This window comes from Nyctereutes procyonoides, unplaced genomic scaffold (genome assembly GCF_905146905.1).
Source record: "Nyctereutes procyonoides isolate TBG_1078 unplaced genomic scaffold, NYPRO_anot_genome, whole genome shotgun sequence".
NCBI classification, from domain to species: Eukaryota; Metazoa; Chordata; class Mammalia; order Carnivora; family Canidae; genus Nyctereutes; species Nyctereutes procyonoides.
In genome coordinates, this window is record NW_026575029.1 from 4,912,974 (window position 1) to 4,934,502 (window position 21,529).

At 38.4% G+C, this 21,529-nt stretch overlaps 2 protein-coding genes across 2 annotated transcripts in view; both read left to right on the top strand.

The window, feature by feature from the left end:
• The window catches only part of ENPP6 (ectonucleotide pyrophosphatase/phosphodiesterase 6), a 111,406-nt gene that overhangs the window by 56,246 nt on the left and 33,631 nt on the right, over positions 1-21,529 (top strand). The gene's annotated exons all lie outside the window — the stretch shown is intronic.
• Positions 10,010-10,986, top strand: LOC129503560 (MICOS complex subunit MIC26-like). The gene has a single exon (XM_055315709.1). It carries the CDS (start codon positions 10,067-10,069, stop codon positions 10,715-10,717), a length of 651 nt encoding a protein of 216 aa, XP_055171684.1. The 5' UTR covers positions 10,010-10,066; the 3' UTR covers positions 10,718-10,986.

The following is a 21,529-nucleotide window of genomic DNA, read 5'->3' on the forward strand; positions in this document are numbered from 1 at the left end:
TAAGAAGTCACTGGAAGGCTTCCAGGAGGAGGGATGCAGAGTCATACTTGCATTTTGACAAGACCACTCTGGCTACTCCATGGAGAATGGAATGTGGCACCCAGAGAGGATGGAATAGTCGGGAAGTTATTGTATGGACTTAGGAAGGAGATGAGAATAACTTAGACCAGGGTAACAGAAATGATGAGAAATGGAATGATTGGGGACATATTTAGGAATTAAAATTGCCAGGACTTGGTGATGAATTGGGTTGAGCATTGGCAGGCATGACACCTGGTTTTATTTTATTTATTTTTTTTAATTTTTTATTTATTTATGATAGTCACACAGAGCAGAGAGAGAGAGAGAGAGAAAGAGAGAGGCAGAGACACAGGCAGAGGGAGAAGCAGGCTCCATGCACCGGGAGCCCGATGTGGGATTCAATCCTGGGTCTCCAGGATCGCGCCCTGGGCCAAAGGCAGGCACCAAACCGCTGCGCCACCCAGGGTTTCCGACACCTGGTTTTAGGTTGACAGAACTGTGTGGGTGGTGGAGTGGTTTGGGGCAGAGGAACACTGACCCTAAATTGACCCGGAGACGTGGGATGAATGGGCACGACAGGAGCCCAGAGGAGAGAGCTGGTGGTACAGAGGTGTGGTTCGTGGCTGTGGTGTCAGGGGTCATGGAGCAGCAGCTCACCTAGGGAGACAGCAGACCTGAAAAGAAGAGAGGGTTCCAGACACAGCCTTGAGGAAATTAATGATCATGAGGAGGGGAGCCTGCAAAGGGAACAAAGAAGGAGTGGCTTGAGAAGCAGGATTACAAACAGAAGAGTAGAATGTGTAATAAAGAGCAGTGATGTCCCTTATAAAGGCCTCTAATAAAGGACTTGATCTCATCTGGGAGAGCAGGGAAAGGTGTCACTGAAAAAGTGACTCAGTTAAAATCTGTTGGCACACACTCATTACAGAAACCAAAGGAATAAAACGGTTTCAAGATGGGAGTGGCCATCACCAGTGCTCACTGTTGAAAGATATTACAGGGACTGCAAAAGGCATCTGGATTCATTATCAGTGTGTGTGGGAGGGTGGCACAGGCAAGCTCTGAACTTTGTAGGAGTTTCACCTCTTTAACATTTTTCTTTTCTTTTTTTTTTTTTTAAGATTTTTATTTATTTATTCATGAGAGACACACACACAGAGGCAGAGACATAGGCAGAGGGAGAAGCAGACTTCTCACAGGAAGCCCCGATGTGGGACTTGATCCATTGACCAGAGATCAGGCCCTGAGCCGAAGGAAGACGCTCAACCGCTAAGCCACCCAGGCGTCCCTCTTTAACATTTTCTAATTTAGACTAATAATAATTATTATTAATAACTCAGGGTGCCCTTTAATTTCTATCTATTGCAAGAGAGTCTGGAAGGTAGTAGTCACAGTGATTATTATACTTCATCTAGAATTGGTTTTGAAGGAAAACAAAATATACAAATCATAACATTTGGCATGACTTCTCTCACAAAGGCAATTTTCAGTTAAACAGGAAAAGATGATGAAAAAACCCAACACTTTTTTTTTTTTTTTCTGGTTAGTGACTGCTTTGAACTCCATTAAGAGTTGATATCTGCTAACGAGAAACAAGGCACATTTCCTCGGGTTGGGAGGCAGATGAGAGATCGGCAATTACCATCCACTATGGCTGATGCTCTGATTATACTAGACACAGGGTATCGGATGAGCAACGTAGGACGGATTTCTAGGAGCATTCGAGGCAGAGGAAAGGACTGCCATCTGTGGCTCAAAGACAAAGCAAGCTAGGGCATGTCATCTTTGCAGAGCTGCGGAGAAAAACAAGGTGGCAGCTGGTTGACTATGGTGGGAGTGAAGAGATGTAAAACTAGAAATGGCCAGATTTTTAAGTACCTTATATGGCAGCTCAAGGGATTTGAGTCCAAGGGACAGGGTATATTAGTAAGTTAATGTCAGTTGCCGAAAGAGATAAACCCTAAAGTCTCAGTGGCTTAGCCCAATAGAAATGTATTTTTTGCTCACACAAAGTCCAAAATGGGTATTCCTGACCAGCAGTTGACTCTCCAAATAAAGATGTAGACACTGTTGGGGACAGAAATATGTCCCTCCAGATTTTGTATCTTGGAACTCTCCTCCACAGTGTGATGGTATTTGGGGGTAGGGCCTTTGGGAGGCAATTAGGTTGAGATGAGGTCATGAGGATCGGGCTTCCATGCTGGGATTAGTGCCCTTAGAGGATGAGGAAGAGACCAGAGCCCTCTCTCACCGCTCGGTTAGAAGGTGACCTTCTGCAAACCAGGAAGAGGTGCCTCATCAGACACCGAATCTGTTAGGATAGATGGGTCTTGAACTTCCCATCTCCCAGAACTAAATGAGAGAAAAAGATGTTTGTTGGTTAAACCACCCAGTCAATGGCATTTTATTACCGTACCCCAAACAGACCAAAGCAGAAGGGAAGGGGGGAGGACGAAAAAGAAGATAAGAAGGGAAATGTGAGAGACAGACATTACCCCCCACATTTATTAGACTAAGTGAGGAGGCAAATGTGCCAGAAGCAAGGCTCTGGATTATTGCAACTCAGAACAAGGGAACTGGATTTTCAGGGCTCCTGTTCCTGCCATCATTAGGACTTGGAAGGGCTGGGCGTTCACCCTCTGTCTCCGGGGGGCTCAGGGCTCACCGTTGCACCCCACCCGTCTGGCCTCCTAAGCGACACGCCAGCCACACAGGTCCCTGAGCCCCGGCCCGCCCTGTGTACCACCTGCCTCCCATTCTCTCGGTGCCCCTGCTGCCAGCTGATCCCATGGAGAGATTTCAGCTGAGGTTAATGATGGGGTATCTCAGGGTAGACAGTATTTTATTCTAACAGCTCCCGGTGTCTTGCTAGTTTAAAGGAACTATGGGAATTATTGGGTAGGACCCAATGAGGAAGAAAGTTTCGTGCTGCAGGATCAGGATCAGTGGCCTCTCTCTGGGCTGATTTTGGCATTTCGCCAGCTCCAGAGCTTGTTTGGGGTCAGGGTTAATTCTCAGGGAGAGCTGCATCTGGCCCGAGCTGATGCTGGTGTGGGAGGCTCGGAAGCTCTGCAGAGCCTCACCACCCCCACTCGCTCTCTGCATCAGCTCAGGCATTGGACTCTGGCCTCAAGTGTCTGGGCAGGCTTGGCTGCCCCAGGGAGGACCCTTCTTCCTGCAGGGGTCTTACCAGAGAACGCCGGGAGAAAGCTGCACCCCCTCCCCCTTCCCAATCTGGGCAGTGTCTGAGTCCAGGGTTCTTTCCTGGGGTTAGCAGAGTGCAATCGGAACTCCTTATTCAGTAGGATGCCCACCTCAAGTACCAGCTCCTGCAGGTGGCCTCCAACGATCCTCTGTACTCCCTGTGGGGTCCTCTTTTCTTGCCTGCTAAGAGGCAATTATATTTTTTAAGTTTCTGTCCTTGTTTCTCCCTCCTCAGAAGAGATTCTCCACCCTGGGTGCAGGTAAGAACCACATGAGGCTGTTATAAAATACCAGTGCGCAGGCTGCACGCTCAGAGGTTCCAGGGCAACTGGTTTGGGGTGAAGGCCCCTGTATCAATGTGTGCAAAAGTTCCCCCAACTGACTCTCCTGTGCAGCCAGAGCTGAAAGCCACTGCCCTAAGACCCTCGGCTGTTTGTCTGGTGCCTGCCACCCGATGTGCGGTCCCTGGCCCTTCTCACTGTTCCCAGATTAGTTAAACTGTCATGGGAATCCTCTTTACCTGCCCTAGTCATGACTAGGGAACCCTCCAGGGCCAGTCTTCTCTGGGATGTTTGAAATCAAGACACCTTGGCCTTCTCTAATGCTGGCAAGGAAAAGAAACGGGGTGGGTTGAGCATCTAAAGTGAACCATGCACTTCACACACATCTCTTTATTAAATCCTCAGGACAGTCATGAGAAATGACTGCTCTTATCCCTGCTTTAGTGAAGGAAATGGAAGTTCCAGAGAGAACATGCAGCCAAGAAGCCAGTGAGTGGGGCTGCCGGTGGGGTTGTCTGACTCCAGGTCCCATGCCAGGTCCCCTGCCTGGTACCTGAGCTTTGGCCCAGGCTGGGGAGGGTCTTGTGCTGCTGGGGCAGCCACTGTCCCTCCCAGGCTTGCCAGCCCAACTGCCCAGAGCAGAGCCAGAGGGGATTCGGAGGGAGGGGACCTGGCAAAGTGAAGAAAGGGCCCAACATTAGTGCTCCTGTATTAAACAAGCCTTCAGTAGAGATTGCTAGAGTCTTAATTTTTGGTGGCTAAGAACAGTCCTGTAGCATTCCTCCTGGATCTGTGCTGCAGTCTTTGCTGGTTCCAAAGTTCTCTAAGTGGTCAGGTTGGCCCAGCCACATCTGCTATGCCTTCCTCCAGGGGGGTCTGTGGGCTGCAGGCTATTTGCCAAAGGGATTTTGCTGTGTTGGGACAAAGAGGCAGCGTGTTGACCCCACCAGAGTTCTTTGTGTGCGGGGAACTCAGGCCCTTCCTAACCTTCCTGTGGTGTTTCCAGCACTTCACTGAAGCACTTGGGAAACCTCACAGAAATTTATAAAGAGCCAGAATGGAGCTCTAGACCAATTCAGCTCCTCCCTCACTGTGGGACCTGGGGACAGTCACTTAATCTCTCTGTGCTCCAGTTCTGTTATCTATCCCACAGGAACGACCATACGCACCATTGTTGGCATGTGACATGAGATAAGACACGTAGAGAATCTGACCATGTTGAGTCACTGTTATATACCTCCTGTCCCCCAAAATTCTAAAAAGGGATCTTCAGTTTGTACCCATTTTAAGTCACCAAGAGGGAGCCCTCTGATCCAGGTCACTCTTAGCCCAAAATAAAGCTGCAAGGTGACATTAAGAATTCAAATATACATTTGAAGCAAACACCATAGAGTGAAATACAAGCCCTACTTTAAATCACTAAGAGAATTCTGGGACAGGTCATCAGGCCAGTAAGGAACAGGAGGAGCGTGTATCCAGGAAAGGGGTAGACAGAGGGGACTGACCACTGGGTCATCAGAGAAAAAGACAGAGCCTGCCTGTTCAATGTCTTAGGGCTGGGGGACAGGAACCATGGACAGGATTAGCATACACAGGACCACATGCAGAGGTAGAGCCTAATGCTGGGCTGTGTGGCCATTGGACTGGCCACAGGCTGTTTGCCCAAGGACTGCAGAGAAGTGACTTTGCAGGGCCTCCACACAGCACTCAGTTCTGGTCCCAGATATTCCCAGTAGTGGCTCAGAACCATCTCAGATGTTTAAGAGACCAAAGTTCCTCCATATATATGGGGAGAAAGAGCTGTTTGTGAGACTTGGAGACCACAGCTCAGATTTGGGAGTGGGGGGATGAGGGATCCCCGAATAGGTGCTAGAGTTCTAGCAACCTAGCTGATAGGGCTGAGGTCTGCAATAGAGGACTCATTAGCATCTTGCCTCTTAAGTAGATCTAGTCTGCTATGATCTAAATACCAGGAAACCACCTACTCAGAGAAAAAGACTTTGGGAATACCACGTGGTGTGGAAGTCAAGATGGCTTCCTTTGAGGGGAGTATGTCACTGTAATCATGTAATCAATTGCAAGATTTAGATAATCTTGAAGCATGTGCCAGACCCAGAGACACTGCTGATAACTTGTATGAGGGGGCACCCAGGGGGATCATTCCAGGAGCGGTCATTCATTTCTCACCTGGTTCCACTTGGGGGAAGTGCTGTCCTTAACCCTGGGCTGGAGATTTTCCCCATCTAAAGCTAACTAGTAGATGCAGAGATTAAAGCTTCACCTTTGGCTTCATTAGGCTTTGCTGTGGTTTCCCCACTGCCTTCCTAACACGGAAACTTAGCTAGGGTTAGGCATATATTCCTTCTCACCTTGGTTTCCCATCAGTCACTTTTTATGCCCAGTGAGTCATTTTTAGTTGAGTTTTTGGAATCTGTTCTAATGGGTGAGTTGTTTCTTGTCTCATTTGTCTCCTGGGCTTGCTTTCTGCTCCTGCACACAAAAGCAGTCTTCAGTGGCATCTTGTGCTCTGGCCAGCCCACCACCTCCTCCCTACATCAGAAGAGAGCCATCACCAGAGGTGTCCTAGCTCTGTGGGCCAGGCCAACCCTGAGGAAAGGGTCTCTGAGATCAAAGGCCACACTTTCCCTAAGGACTTGTTCCCACAAGCTCCTGTGCCTCAGATGTATTTTCCTGGAAAAGGTTACATGTTTCTAAGAGAGTTAATTGGCTTAGCTGTTTTAATAAGCTCTCTTGAGACATGTATTCAACAGTTGTACACCTGCCTCATATCACATAAAATGCAGCTCACAGGGGTTATTGTTACAAGATGTGTCAAAGTTGGCAAGCTGAGCTGTACTTGGAAGGCGAGACCTGTGCTCTTGGAAGTTGGAGAAATGTGATTTTTTTATGGGCTCAACTTGGTGGTCCTTAGAGAGAGTTACCAGGGAGCAAGGATCAGTCAGGAAAGCAGTGTGCATAGTAGAAAAGTAACACAGCTGGGAGAGTTGATTACTAGCCGGCCAGGAGACCTTGGGACATTCACTTCTCCCATCTGAGATTCTTTGTTAAATAATTCTTTGTAAACTTGATTTCTTTGTAAAATAAAGGGGTTTGATGTGAGGCTTCCATGAAGGGCTCTGAAAGCTGTGAGTCGTGCAAGGATGCCATGTCCATGGGAGCATTGCTAACATAATAGACATCATAGATTTGCATATTAATTTTGATAACATTTTGGTCCATGGCAGTCAAATGTTGTTGTAACAACATAGGTATGTTCAAATAAGTTTCTGTTGGATGGTAGTTAAGTGTTTTTATTATTATTATTATTATTATTATTATTATTTTAGTTAAGTGTTTTTAAAAGAAATGTCTTTTTAAAAAAATCAAGTGTGGGCTTAGTGGTGACCCTCTTTGTTCATTAGGTTCCCTCTGACAAAAGATATTTTTATTAGGTTGTAGAAGAGGATACTCATCCAGTGTGAGGTTGGAATATCCAGCAGGAAGGTGGTTTCTAGACAAGATGAGATAAGATGAGGTCTTAAAAGTGAACCGTAATTAAGGCAGTTCCTTTCAAAGTTCCCTGGGAATGGGGAGGAAACAAGATGGAGTAAAACCAAAACATGCCCTCATGGTGTTTGTGAAACTAAAATCTTACTCCAGAGTTCCCAGCTGATCTTTTAAACTGTGAGATTCAGGCCATTGCCTTTGTTTCCCCACAAATCCCTATACAGAGATCCAGGAATCCTGTTTTCCTCAGTCTTATTGAGGTGACCTGCAGCGACCTTAGCCGACTAGGTTCCATGCTCCTCCTGAAGCCATGGAAATGGCCTGAAGACAGCAGACTCAGAGGTTGAGCAACACACCCTCTTTCACAAATTGGGCCTGTGATAGATCTGGAAAGGGCCCTCAGACCCCTGATTACAGATCTCGTGGGATCCACACAACACCTCCCATCACCACCCCCAATCTGCTGATTTCCATCAGATAAAGACTAAAGAAAACAAAACAATTCACTAAACACTAATTCACCTAGGAATAATTAACCTTGTTCTCTCTAACACCACCAGTTTCATTAATTTCATGTTCCACTGCATTGTGGCTATCATCTCTTGCTAGCTATTTCCTTTGCCAGTCATTTATTCATTGTGGGTTATAGGATTAGAGGTATGGTAGATGTGTCTGCCTTTTGAGATCTCACTAAGGGGAAACCATTCTGGTGGACAGAGCAGAAGGATTACACTTGTCCCAGTTTCTGTCCACCTGGGTACTGGTTTAATTCCTTCTCAGGGGCACAGGGAGGTATATAGTTTCTATCAAAATTAACTGTGTTTGCAGGGCTTGGATTCAGAGCATCTCTGATGGACTGAGATATGATCCTTTCACTCCATCATCTGGATCTCTGATGACCTGAGTAGATAACAAATGATAATGCCCTCATTTGCTCTGCTGTGAAGTTTCTTTCTCTCTCTTTGCTCACAGAGCTTCAGTTGTGGGACAACTACAGGAGAATAAATTATACATCCATCAGTCATACGTCACCCCCAACCCACCCCTCCCCACTTCATGCCCAACTGCTTTCTGAACATTACAGTTCCTATAGACTAGAGCTATTGCTGCCTGGTTTCACAGTTCAGGGGTCTTCAGACTTGGTTCCCTGGGATTTACAAAAGCAAGATTTCTTTTGAGGAAATCAATTATAAGATCCTTAATGTTCATGCGCATTGCACATATTGTCTTGACTAAAAACATGCCCTTTCCATACTTTACATAAGAAAGGAATACCCCTCAGCCATCTGGAACCTTACTAAAGTGCATTGCTCTGACAGATGAAAGCCTTTAGATACCAAAGAAAGGGACAGTTCAAAATATTGGTGTAGGTGGTGTTGAGTATGTGAATACATCTGGTGATAAAATTACAAAACTTTATTAAACAAGCAAGTATTTTCCTCTGCTTACTTTTAAGTTATTTAGGAAAAACTTAATTGAGTTGTCAGCTGAAACATCATTTAAAAATTTATGATGATAGATCACTATGTGAATCTTGGCATTCAAAGAAGCAGTTCAAAGAATTAAATGATATTGATACAACAAATTACTTCTATCTCCATCTACCTATTTATGTGAACAACTCTCTTAGCACTGAGGTTTAATAAATAGGAATAGGATGGATTCTGAATTTGCCTTATTCTAAAGATCACACATATTCATCAGATATATGAATTGATTTTTAAAAGCATCCCTATTCTTTTCATTATAAGATGTTTCTAAGAAAATGTAACTTTTTATGTTTAAAATTTATTTATTGAGATTTGATGTTTCTCTTGGTAGAATGACAAGCTAAGTTGTATTTGAAATAACTCTTCTCTCCAGCAAAAACCAGAAAAGCTGCTGGACTATGTGTGAATGTGCATGTACATAATGGATCAGAGACATATCAAGACCTAGAAAATGAGGTATATCTGACAATTGGTATCATGTCTCCTCTCCAGTGAAATACTGATCTCAAAAGCAGTTGAGAGGCTAATAAACTGAACTGAGCTTTTGATAGACTTATAGAATGGGAGAAATGACAAAAATTGGAGTTCATAGTCCACCAAGGAGAAGAGACCTAGTAAATATCCCAGACCTTTAGTTGAACAATAAAGGGCAACATTCTAACAATAAGAATGAGCTAGACATGGGCAAAGGAAGTATACTTTTTGAGGACTGAAGCCTTCATAAATACAGAAGTGAGTTTTGAATCATCATAACCCACTGTGAATTGAGAGGGTCTGCCCATAGCCTAGGTGCCCATTGAAAGCAAACCATTTGCTCTCTAGAAGAAGATTAACAACTATGGAGGGGCAAGTGATATCTATAATTTTTCATATATAATACACGATATTCAATTATTTAACCAGAATACAATGAAACAAGGCCTGACTGAAAATTCAGGAGAAATAAACAGATGATAAGTCTTGACTGAAAAATCAGGAGGAAAAAAAGCAGATGGTAAACTCAAACCCACTAATGATCCACATATCAGACATGTACTTTAAGGAGTCATGATAAAATAACTAAATGATAAAATGGAGACTTGAACTAACTAACTAGAATTTTTTTTTTTAAAAAGTGAATTCTAGAACTGAAGACAGCTATCCAGCTTAAGTACAGAGGGGCAAAAGAATGGAAAAGGTGAAAAGAATATAAGAGACATATTGGGTATGGTGAAAAAGGCTACAGATGAATTAGAGAGAGAGAATGAGACACAAGTAATACTTGAGAGATGCTTGAGGAATTTCCAAAACAGACATGAGATATCAAATCAGATACAAGAAATTCTATGAAACACAGGAACGTATATTGTGAATGTCAGAACTACCGAAAATCAGGGCAACCTGATTTAGTGCCACCTTTGGCCCAGGGCATGATCCTGGAGACCCAGGATTGAGTCCCACGTTGGGCTCCTTGCACGGAGCCTGCTTCTCCCTCTTCCTGTGCCTCTACCTCTCTGTCTCTCTGTTTCTCATGAATAAATCAATAAAATCTTTTTAAAAAAGAACTACTGAAAATCACAGGTAATGAGAAAAATCTTAAAAATTGCCAGGGAGGCCAGAGCCACCTCTGCCAGCAACATGTTCAAGGTAATTCGGAGGTCTGTGGGGCCAGCCAGCCTGAGTCTGCTCACCTTTAAAGTCTATGCGTCATGTAAAAGGGACTCGCCTCACAAAACTTCTGTGAAGGTTAATGAGCTTTCACTCTACTCGGTTCCTGAGGGTCAATCTAAATATGTGGAGGAGCCAAGGACCCAGCTTGAAGAAAGCATTTCACATCACCGACATTATTGCGAGCCATATATGAGTTGGTGTCAGGAAATGTACTCACAAACAAAGCCCAAGATGCAGAGCTTGGTTCAATGGGGGTTAGACAGCTATGAATATCTACAAAATGCACCTCCTGGATTTTTTCCAAGACTTGGTGTTATTGGTTTTGCTGGCATTGTTGGACTTCTTTTGGCTAAAGGGTCAAAAATAAAGAAGCTGGTGTATCCACCTGGGTTCATGGGACTAGCTGCCTCTCTTTGTTATCCACAACAAGCCATCGTATTTGTCCAGGTCAGTGGGGAGAAATTATATGACTTGGGTTTACGAGGATACATAGTCGTAGAAGATTTGTGGAAGGAGAACTTTCAAAAGCCAGGAAATGTGAAGAATTCACCTGGAAATAAGTAGAATGCTTCATGCTCTGCCCATTTTAATCAGTTATAGGTAAATATTGGAAACTCCATGCATTTTCTACAGAAAAATGGCAGAGAAGTCAGTACTGAATGTAGTAAATTGGCTTTCTTCTTCAGGAAAAACTATACCAGGCTTCTTTGTTATCTTGGGTGATACCATACTACCAGTGGACTAATCAGAAATCCTTTCACCTAGAGATAATGTCCAGCATTAGAACTCCTGGTTCTCATGTTGCTATTTATGTACATAATTAAAATTCTGAATTAAAAGAAAAAAATTGCCAGGGAAAACTTTTCAAAGGGTATATAATAAGACTGACAGCTTACTTTCCAACAGGAAAATTGGAATCCAGAAAGGCAATGGAATGGTCCTCAAAGTGATAAAAAAAAAAAAAAGATTAACCCTAAATTCTATATCCATTGAAAATAACCTTCAAAAATGAAGACCGAAAATGACTTTTTCTAGAGACAGAAAACAGAGAATTTATTGCCAACAGGTTTAGAGTAAAGGAAATACTAAATTCTTTAGGCAGAAAGAAAATGGTCACAGATGGAAGCACAGAGAAGGAGGAAAGAATGAGGAACAACAGAAAGGGTAAATAGGTAGGTAAAAGTAAATTAATAATAATAATAATATTTAATAATAATGTTTGGATTATTTAAAAATCCATAGAGAATTTAAATACATGGCAACAGAAGCACAGAAGGTGGGAGAAATGTAAAATTCAGAGTTTAAGTATTCCAGTATCTTTGTATCTTTCTAAAGTATTCAAACATCTTTGTATTTGCACAGAAATGCAAATTTATATTAGACTTCAATAGATCAATATTTCAATTTTTTTGGTCATATCTAGGGCCCTATGCCAAGAAGATATTACTTAAAATATATGCATAGCAAGCTAATAAAGGTTGAAAAATGGAACAACAATAATAATACATACTTAGTCCAAAAGAAATCAAGAAAAGAGAGAAAAACTATCAATTGATGAATACATGACATTTAGTTAGATGGCTGATTGAAACAGATATCAGTAAATACATTACTGAGGTAAAAGTTTACTTTTTTCTAATATTTTATTATTTTAGTTAATCTGAGTTATTCTATTTGCATAAAGTTCAAAAGCAGGTGAAACTAATCCACATTGTTAGAATAGTGTTTACATTTGGGAGAACAGGGACTGTAAGGTGCCTCTCTGTGAGAGTAATGTTCTCTCTCCTGATCTATGTGTTGGTTACACAGCTGCATTCACTTTATAGGAATTCACTGACCTGTGCAAGTATGATTCATTCATTTTTTGTCTCTGTTAAACTTTCATAGACATTTACATTAAAAATATCATCAGGGGATCATCAGGACAAAAACAAAAACTAATATATGATACTTATAAAAGACATACATTAAATGTAAGTATGCAGAAAAATTTTAAGTAATAACATTTTAAAAAGAAATATTACCCAAAAAACTAACCAAGAGAGAGGTGGTACAGCCACACTAATATCAGGCAATGTATACTAAAAATCCAGACTATTTTAAAATAAAAAAGGATACTTTTTGTTGATATAAGGTTCAATACACCAAGAAAATGTAACCATTCTAAATTGTAATGCTCCTGATTGTACAATCTCAAAATAAATAAAGCAAAAATTGAGAGAACGAAAGGAGTAATAGGTAAATTCACAATAGATATTAGAATTCTGATTTCCAGACCTCTTTTCAGTAACTGATAAAATAAAAGAACAAAAAAAATTGAAGGGTACAGAAAATTTATACTACATAATTAACATAATTGACCTAATTGACATTAATAGAACATTGCACCCAACAACTGATAAATTATTCTTAAGTGCACATGGAACATTTGTAAAAAATGACCATATGTTAGTCATAAAGCATTTCTCAACAAATTGAAAAAGTGTGAAATCATACAGAATGTGTTCTCTAACCACAGTGTAATTAAAGTACAGTCAATAATAGAAAGAAAACTTTAAATCCTCATATATTTGGAAAATAACCAGAGACTTCTAAATAATTCATGGTTCAGAGAAGAAGTTACTGTGGAAATTTAGAAAATAGCTTGAATGGAAGGTTAGTGAAAACACTACATATAATGTAGGAGGATAAGTGGGATGCAACTAAACTCATGCCTGAAAGGAAATCAATACTCATACATGCATATATTGGATAAAAACAATGGCTGAAAATCAATAATCTAAGTCTCCATTTCAAAGCAAATAAAATTCCACCAAATGGAAAAAAGGCAATACTAATAATAAGAGCATAAATGAAGTAGAAACCAAACATACCAAAGAAAGCGTTAACAAACCCATACTTGTTCTTAGAAAAATACTAGGGGTACCTGGGTGGCTCAGTAAGTTAAGTGTCCAACTCTTGATTTCGGCTCAGGTCATGATCTCAGGTTCATGGGATCAAGCCCCACATTGGGCTCAGTGCTCAGCACAGAGGCCGCTTGTCCCTCTGCCTCTGCTCCTCTCTCTAGCTCATGCACTCTCTTAAAATAAATAAATAAATAAATAAAAATAGTTTTTTAAAAGAAAAAAACTAATAAAATGGATGAAACCTTGACAAAGCTTATCAAGAAAAAAAAAGACACAAATAACCAATAATAAAGTGGAAAAGGGGGCATGAACTTAGAACCCACAGACATTAAAAAGCCAGTAAAATAATACTATTAAAAATGTTATGCCAATGTATTTGACAATGTAAATGAAATAGATTTCTGGAGAAAAGTTACCGAATGAACAAAAAGAAACAGAAAATTGGAATACTTTTTTAAAAAAGATTTTTTATTTATTTATGAGAGAGGCAGAGACATAGGCAGAGGGAGAAGCAGACTCCTCACAGGGAGCCTAATGTGGGACTCGATCCCCAGATCCTGGGATCACTCCTTGAGCCGAAGGCAGACACTCAACCGCTGAGCCATCTAGGCATCCCCAAAATTGGAATACTTCTATATCTATTTTTAAAGTAAATCTTTAAAAATCTTTCCTAGCAGAATGCCCCACTATTAGAGGCCTCTACTAATGAAGTTTTCTAGCATGTAAAAGTAACATCAGTCTTACACAAACTCTTTCAGAGAATGTATAATGATAAATCACATACATAATGAAGTCAGCATAAGCTTGATACTAAAATATGGCAAAGATATTAAGAGAAAGTCAAATTACAGGACAACCTTTTTCATGAACATAGATGTAAAAACTCTGAACAAAATATTTGTAAGTTAAATTAATCAATACGTAAATAGTATAATAGATGCCAACCAAATTGGGTTTATTACAAGAATAAAAGAGAGGTTTAATATTTTAAAATCTAACAATGTAACTCAACAGTAACAGAATAAAAGTAAAAAAAATGATCATTTTCATAGACACATAAACACTATTTGATAAATATCAACAACCATTCATAAAAAAACTCTTAGTAAATGAAAATGGAATTTATAAGAATGAACTCTGAGTAACTAGTAAAATACCTCCTTAATCTGAAAAAAAAATCTACCAAAAACTCTACAGTAAACATAATAGTTGATAGTAAATGGGTTCAGGAATGAGATAAGGATGCCTCCTACCATAATTTATATTTGAAATTAGATTTAGAGGTCCTATCCAGGTGGCGGATATGAATGGGGAGGGCAGGAGTAAAAATAAAACAAAAAGAAGGAAAAAAATTGCCATTATTCTAAACGACTCTGCAAGAATCAAAAGAAGTCACTTTTAGAGTTAATAAGTCTTTTGATTAAAGTCAATATTTTAAAACAATTGTATTTGTATTTACTAGGAAGAAAAAAACAGAAAATGAGATTTAAAAACCAATATCATTTACAATAGGATCAAAAACCAAAAAAATAACGGAATAAATCTAACAAAAATGGCTTGAGAACTTTACTTAGAAAATTATTTACAGGAAAAAAAAGAAAATTATTTAGAGAAATATAAAAAGAGCCTAAAAAGTGGAGGAGTATATTATGTTAATGAGCTGGGAGTCTTAATATTCTGTCAACTTTCCCAAAGTTGATCTCTAGATTCAGTGTAATTCCAATCAAAATTCCAGCAGTGTGTGTGTGTGTGTGTGTGTGTGTGTGTGTGTGTGAATTATGTGTGTGAATTGACAGGTCAATTCTAAAATTGATATGGAAATGCAGAATCAAGAATAGCAAAAACAATCTTGAGTCAGATGAGTAAAACTGTAAGATTTATTCCATTGAATATAGACATTTTGAAACTACAACAATGAACACAAAATGGTATTTATACAAGAGCAGACACATAGACTAAGAGTAAAGCTTAGATATTTTTTTTAAAGACTCATTTATTTATTTATTTGAGAGAGAGCATGAGTGGGAGGGACAGGGGGAGAGGGAGAGAGAATCTGAAGCAGACTCCATGCTGAGCACAGAGCCCTATCCGCCCTTAATCTCATGACCCTGAGATAGATCATGACCTGAGGGAAACCAAGAGTTGGATGCGTAAGTGACTGCTCCACCTTGGTGCCCCTCGTTTATTCTTTCTTTTAAAAAATTAATTAATTAATGAGAGACAGAGAGAGATTGGCAGAGACACAGGCAGAGGGAGAAGCAGGCTCCATGAAGGGAGCCTGACGTGGGACTTGATCCTGGGATCATGCCCTGGGCTGAAGGTGACGCTAAACCGCTGAGCCACCCAGGCCGCCCAGCCCCTAGTTTATTAACAGACTTATAGTATCTGGTTTATGACAAGGGTGACACTTTAGAGCAGTAATGAAGGAAAATCTTTTAAAAAACTTATGAGGCCTATTGAAGGTGTATGAATGTGTACGTGTGTGTGTGTGTGTGTGTATGTATATATATATGTATATATCCAGACTCCTATCTAACACTATCCATAAAAATTAGTTCTGGGTAATTCCAGGTGGACTGTAGATCTAAATGCAGAATGTAAAACACAAAGTTTCTAGAAGAAAACATAGGTGAATATAATATCCTCATGATCTCAGGTAAGAAAAACTTTTCTTAAACAGGAAAAAAAATAGCATTACAATATAGAAAAATGACTAAGAAAGTAGAACTTCTTGAGAATTTCTTGAATATTGGGAACTTCTTGAAAAGACACCATTAAGGGCAAAAAAATTAGAGAGTAAATGCAGGTATAACAAGAAGTTCATATCTGGAATATATGAACAACTCCTACAAAAAATAGCCAACTCAATAGAAAACTCTAGAAGATTTGAGCCAACACTTTACATAACCAGGTATCCCAGTGGTCAGTAAACATAGCTAAAAATACTTGACATTATTATTTATTAGAAAAATGCAAAATAAAACTGCAGTGAGATAATTCTACACACCCACCAAAATGGAAAATGGTTCATTAATAAAACTGACAAATCCAAGTGATGACAAGGAGGGAGAAACTGGAAATCTCATAAAGTTCTGATAGAAACAAACTAATAAAAACAGCTTTTAAAAGCTCTTTGGATTTATATAAAAAAGTTGGACATATGCATACCCTAAATCTAGTAATTCTACCCCTACATATATTCCAACAGAAATGCATACCTAAGTGCATTAAAGGACATCTACAAGAATGTTTATGTCAGCATTATTTGTAATTTTTAAAAACTGGATAGTAATACAATAAAACTTCTGTGTCTTAATCTGTATGTGAGAAATGGAAAGTTATCAGTAAAAAATACATTTTTGGTTTCCTAAAAAATAAGATATTTGAGTAAACTTGGTTCAATTCAATAAATAATAGTAAGAATTAAAAATCAACCACAATCCTTTTAAATCAGTTAGGAATTGTCTGCTGCAAGTAATAGAAAATCTAGCTAATAGTGAACAATGGATACACACATGGGAATCTTTGCATCACATTACAAGAAGTGCTTTATGAGGTTCATCTGCTTAACAACCACATTTTAAAAACCCTGATCTGTTGTATCCTTTGGCTACAGTTTGGCATATTTACTTTTTTATCTTCATACATGTTACCTCATGGTTTCAAGATGGCTGCTGGGGGTTCAGGGATCACACCTTCACAAGCTGCATTCCAAACTGGAAAAGACAGAAAGAGGCAGTGCCAGCAAAACACTTTATCTTTCATAAGGAAGCAATGCTTCCCACCCTTAGCTCCTCAGCAGAGCTCGTGCTCCTTGGGTCATATGACCATTCTTAGCCACAAGAGACTCTGGGGAAGTAAGAGAGCTTTCCTCCTTCTACAGTAAGGGATGGAAAGGGAGGAGGGGGTTCAGAATGACTTCAGCTCAGCCCAAAAATGTCTACCAACCCAGCCAAAAAATTTGCCTTTTCTTAAATTCGTTTTCTTCTATTCATTTCCTCGATTCATGTTACATTTATTTCCATTCTTCTCCGGAAACAAATAGGCTTTAAATATTTATAAAAATGAGATCACCCCAAAACATGAGAGACACCTAACTCTGGGAAATGAACAAGGGGTAATGGAAGGGGAAGTGGGCGGGGGGGGGTTGGGGTGACTGGGTGATGGGCACTGAGGGGGGCACTTTGCGGGATGAGCACTGGGTATTATGCTATATGTTGGCAAATTGAACTCCAATAAAAAAATTAAAAAAAAATGAGATCACCCTTTACATACTACTTACTAGCCTCTCACCTGAAATATTATGCTTATGCATACAGAGGACATGATGATTTTAATGCCTGCATCTAATTCAACCACGCCACTATTGCCAAATATTTAAATTACTACTTTATTTTATAAATAGCAGTGTAATAAAGATGCTTATGTACACAACTTTCTTAGAATCTGTTTGTAGAAGTGGTCTGCAAGGTGAAGCATGCATACAATAAAAATTGTGTGAATATCACCTAACTACGTTATTCTCAAAGGATGGGAGGGACTCAGGGATTCACCCCCAGGCATATGGCTCATATTGGTGTTTTCCAACTGGAAACCAGTAGTGATCCATAGTGTACAGTGAAACCAATTTATGGCTTGTTAATCAGTATTTTTTTTAAAAAAACATAATAGAATAGAGTAAGAGTATTAGCGTGCAATGTTCATAGTTTGGTGAAACTTTTGTTTCTGCCATAAGCGTGTAAATTCTGTGCTATGTCATGAAGCAATGTGAGTATTTTGCCATGAGTTACAGACAAAAAGTTTTTTAAATGCTCCTGCAGAGGAACTCTTCAGGCATGGCTTCTGGTTTCCAGCACTCATTTTTTAAATTTCCATTTCTTGTTAGCTGCCTTGATAAGAAATTTTATAGCAGTAATAAATTGCGGTAGGGATGGCAGCATTTCTGATTTGCTTCCGACCTAAATGAAAATGCATCTGGTGAAGTTCTGAAAAGTAGAATTTTCAGGGTAGTTAGTATCTAGCACGTCAGTGAAAGTTTCATTTCCTCTTTACATCAAGTTACATAAGGGTTTCCTTTTTCATTTATAAGGAGTTTTATTTATTTTTAGTTAGCTGTTATGATTAATTCCTAATTTTATTGCCTGTGGTCAGATAATATTGCATGGTGGTCTATAAAATTTCAGCTTTTTGGAAGTTACTGAGATTTTCTTTGTGGACCAGAATATGGTCAAGTTTTTCTGTTAGGGTTGATAATATTGAGTATTCTATAATAATAAGATAAAATTTTCAATATCTATTGAATCCAGCTTATTGATACTAACATTAAAATCTTCTGTATATGGCTATATCTTATATATCATTTATTCTTTATTTTTTAAGCTGTCATTGAAATCTTCCACCAAGATTGCAATTTTGCACTTTATTTTCCTAAGACTACTGTGCATGTGTTGTGTATATTAATGGTATATAAACAATCATATCCATTCTCTTTTATTTTTATTTTTTATTGAAATAAAATTATATTAAAATTGTGTTCATTTCAGGTATCCAACAGAATAATTTTATACATATATATGGTAAAATGATTATCACAATAAGTCTAGTTAATGTCCGTCACCACACATAGTTACAAATTATTCTTTCTTTATTTATTTATTTTTATTTTATTTTTTTTAAATATTTTACAAATTATTATTTAAGAGGAGAACTTTTAAGATATCTCCTCTTAACAAACACATCTTAACTGTTAATATGGATTTGTAGCTATTTTAGGTTTTTGAAACTAACTTACAGGTGTTTTTTTGGTTTAGGGGGTGGGTTTTGTCCACTCATTTATATCAAACCTTTCTGTGTCATTTTATTTCAAGTGTAGATTTTTAAAGTAGTTTATAGTTGGATTTTGTTTGTCTCACCTTCACATTCTTTCAGAGTTTGATCCATTCACATTTATTTTGAAAGTAATATAATTGGTTTTCTCTTGTATTATGTTTTCAATGTTAGTGCTTTCCTGGATATTTCCTTTTTAAATCCTTTTCACTTTTCATCTATTTTGATATTAGATTAATTTATATGCTTCTTTTTATTCTTTTAGTGATTTGGAAGTTATGCATATACAACTTCCAATCTTAATATTCCAATCTTTGTCTATTGCAATCAGTGTCTAGAATGACACAACCATCCTTTTCCCATAACAACAATGAAATTGCTTTACTTTCCTTCCATGGCACTCTCCTCCAATTTTTGTTGAAATAATTTGGAACTTTAGATCCAGCTTATTATATTAAACATTTTAAACATGCACTTCATTTTTCAATAAAATACTTTCACATAGCTAGCTACATTTCAATGTTTACTGCTATTTATTTTAAAACCTCATCTTCATTCTTGGATTCTTTTATTTTGACATATTTCTCAGCAAGCTTGAGTAGATTTTTATGGTATGGAAGGCATTTCTGTCCTCGTGAGTCTGAAATTGCCAGATACCATTTTAAACTAATACCTAGGGGATCCCTGGGTGGCGCAGCAGTTTGGTGCCTGCCTTTGGCCCAGGGCGCGATCCTGGAGACCCAGGGTCGAATCCCACATCGGGCTCCCGGTGCATGGAGCCTGCTTCTCCCTCTGCCTATGTCTCTGCCTCTCTCTCTCTCTCTCTCTGTGACTATCATAAAAAAAATTTAAAAAAATTAAACTAATACCTAAAGTTTCGGAGTCAGATAAAACCAGAATCAAATGTCAACTCTTTCTTGCACTTGCCCTGTGACAATGGGGAAATCTCATTAATTTTATAACTCAGTTCCTTGTGTGTAAAATGGAGGCACTATTGGCATACAGGATTCATAAAGTTTATACCAAATAAAGTGTATTAACACTGGTACATAGTAGCCAGTTGATAATAGATTATTATTATTATTAATCTTTGAATAATACCATCATGATTCAACATCTTAATACAATGTTATGTATATCAAAGGTATTCGATTAAGTTTTATTATTTTAATTTTTGAGATAGGATTTACATACAATAAAATGGATAGGTCATAAGAGAATAGTTTGGCGCATTTTCAAAATTGCATGCACCTCTGTAACCACCACCCAAACCAAGATAAAAATTTTTTCCATAGTCATTCCTCCTTTCAGTCAACCATTCCCATCCCCAGAAGCAAATATGTTCCGATTTACATTGTTATAGATTCATTTTGTCTATTCTCAGGCTTCATATAAATGGAATGACACCATAATATATTCTTCTGCATCTGCCTTTTTTGTTCATTGTAAGATGCCACACTCCCTGTGTGGCATGTATCAGTAGTTTACTGGTTTCCACTGTTGAGTAGTACTTCACAGCGTAAATATACCAAAAATTGTTTTTCCATTCTCCTATTTATGCATATTTGGGTTATTTCCAGTTTGAAGTTATTATAACAAAGGCTACTATGAACATTTTTGTACAAGTTTTTTTGTGGATATATGTTTTCATTCCTCTTGTGTAAATACCTAGGGGGTGAAATTGCTGGTTCCTGGGTAATGTATATTCGACTTTATAGGAAACTGGTGAACAATTTTATAAAGTGACTATATGATTTTACTCTCTCATCAGAAAATTATAGAAGTTCTAGTTGCTTATCTTCACTACCATTCAATATTTTATAAAATCTATTTTGATGTATAACCATACCAACTGCTTATATTTATTGTTGCATGGTATAACTTTCTTCCATCTCTTTTTAACCAGTCAGTGTATTTACATTTTAAATTTTTTCTCTTTTAGATAGTAAATATTTGGGTCTTAATTTTTTATTCAGTCTGACTATCTCTGCCTTTTAAGTAAAGTGTTTAGTTCATTTACATTTGACGTAATTATTGGTATGGTTGGATTTAAGCCTACCATCTTTGTATTATTTTTTTAATTTGTCTTAGCTGTTCTTATTCTTCTGTTGCTCATTTCCTGTTTTCTTTTCCATTAATTGAATACTTTTATAATTTTACTATATTTTCTCTATTGATTTCAGATTTTATTGAGTTTTTTCCTATGACTATGGATTACTCTAGCTATACCAACATGCATCCTTAACTTTTTCATATTCTGCCCTGAAACAATATTACATTACTTCACAACAAAGTTAGAGCTTATAAATTTTATAATGCCATTTGTCCACTTATACATTCTTTATATTCTTATTATCTATTTTACTTACACATATATTGTAAATCCCATAATATATTGTTTTAAATTTTGCTTTAAATGGTTAATAATCTCTTAAAGAAATTTCTTTTATGTTTACCCTTTCTGGTCAACATTTGTGTCATTTGGGGATCTGATTCTGTTGAATATTCTTCTCTTAATTATGAGGCATATTTTATTGCTTTTTAGTACATCTCATGATTTCTTTCTTTTTCCATCTCATGATTTCTTATTATATGCTGAATATTATGTGACAAAGAACAGTAGACAATGTAGCAAATGATATTT

Excerpts from the sequence above, each read along its gene's own strand:
- LOC129503560 (XM_055315709.1), top strand. The coding sequence starts at position 10,067 with ATGAGAAAAATCTTAAAAATTGCCAGGGAGGCCAGAGCCACCTCTGCC.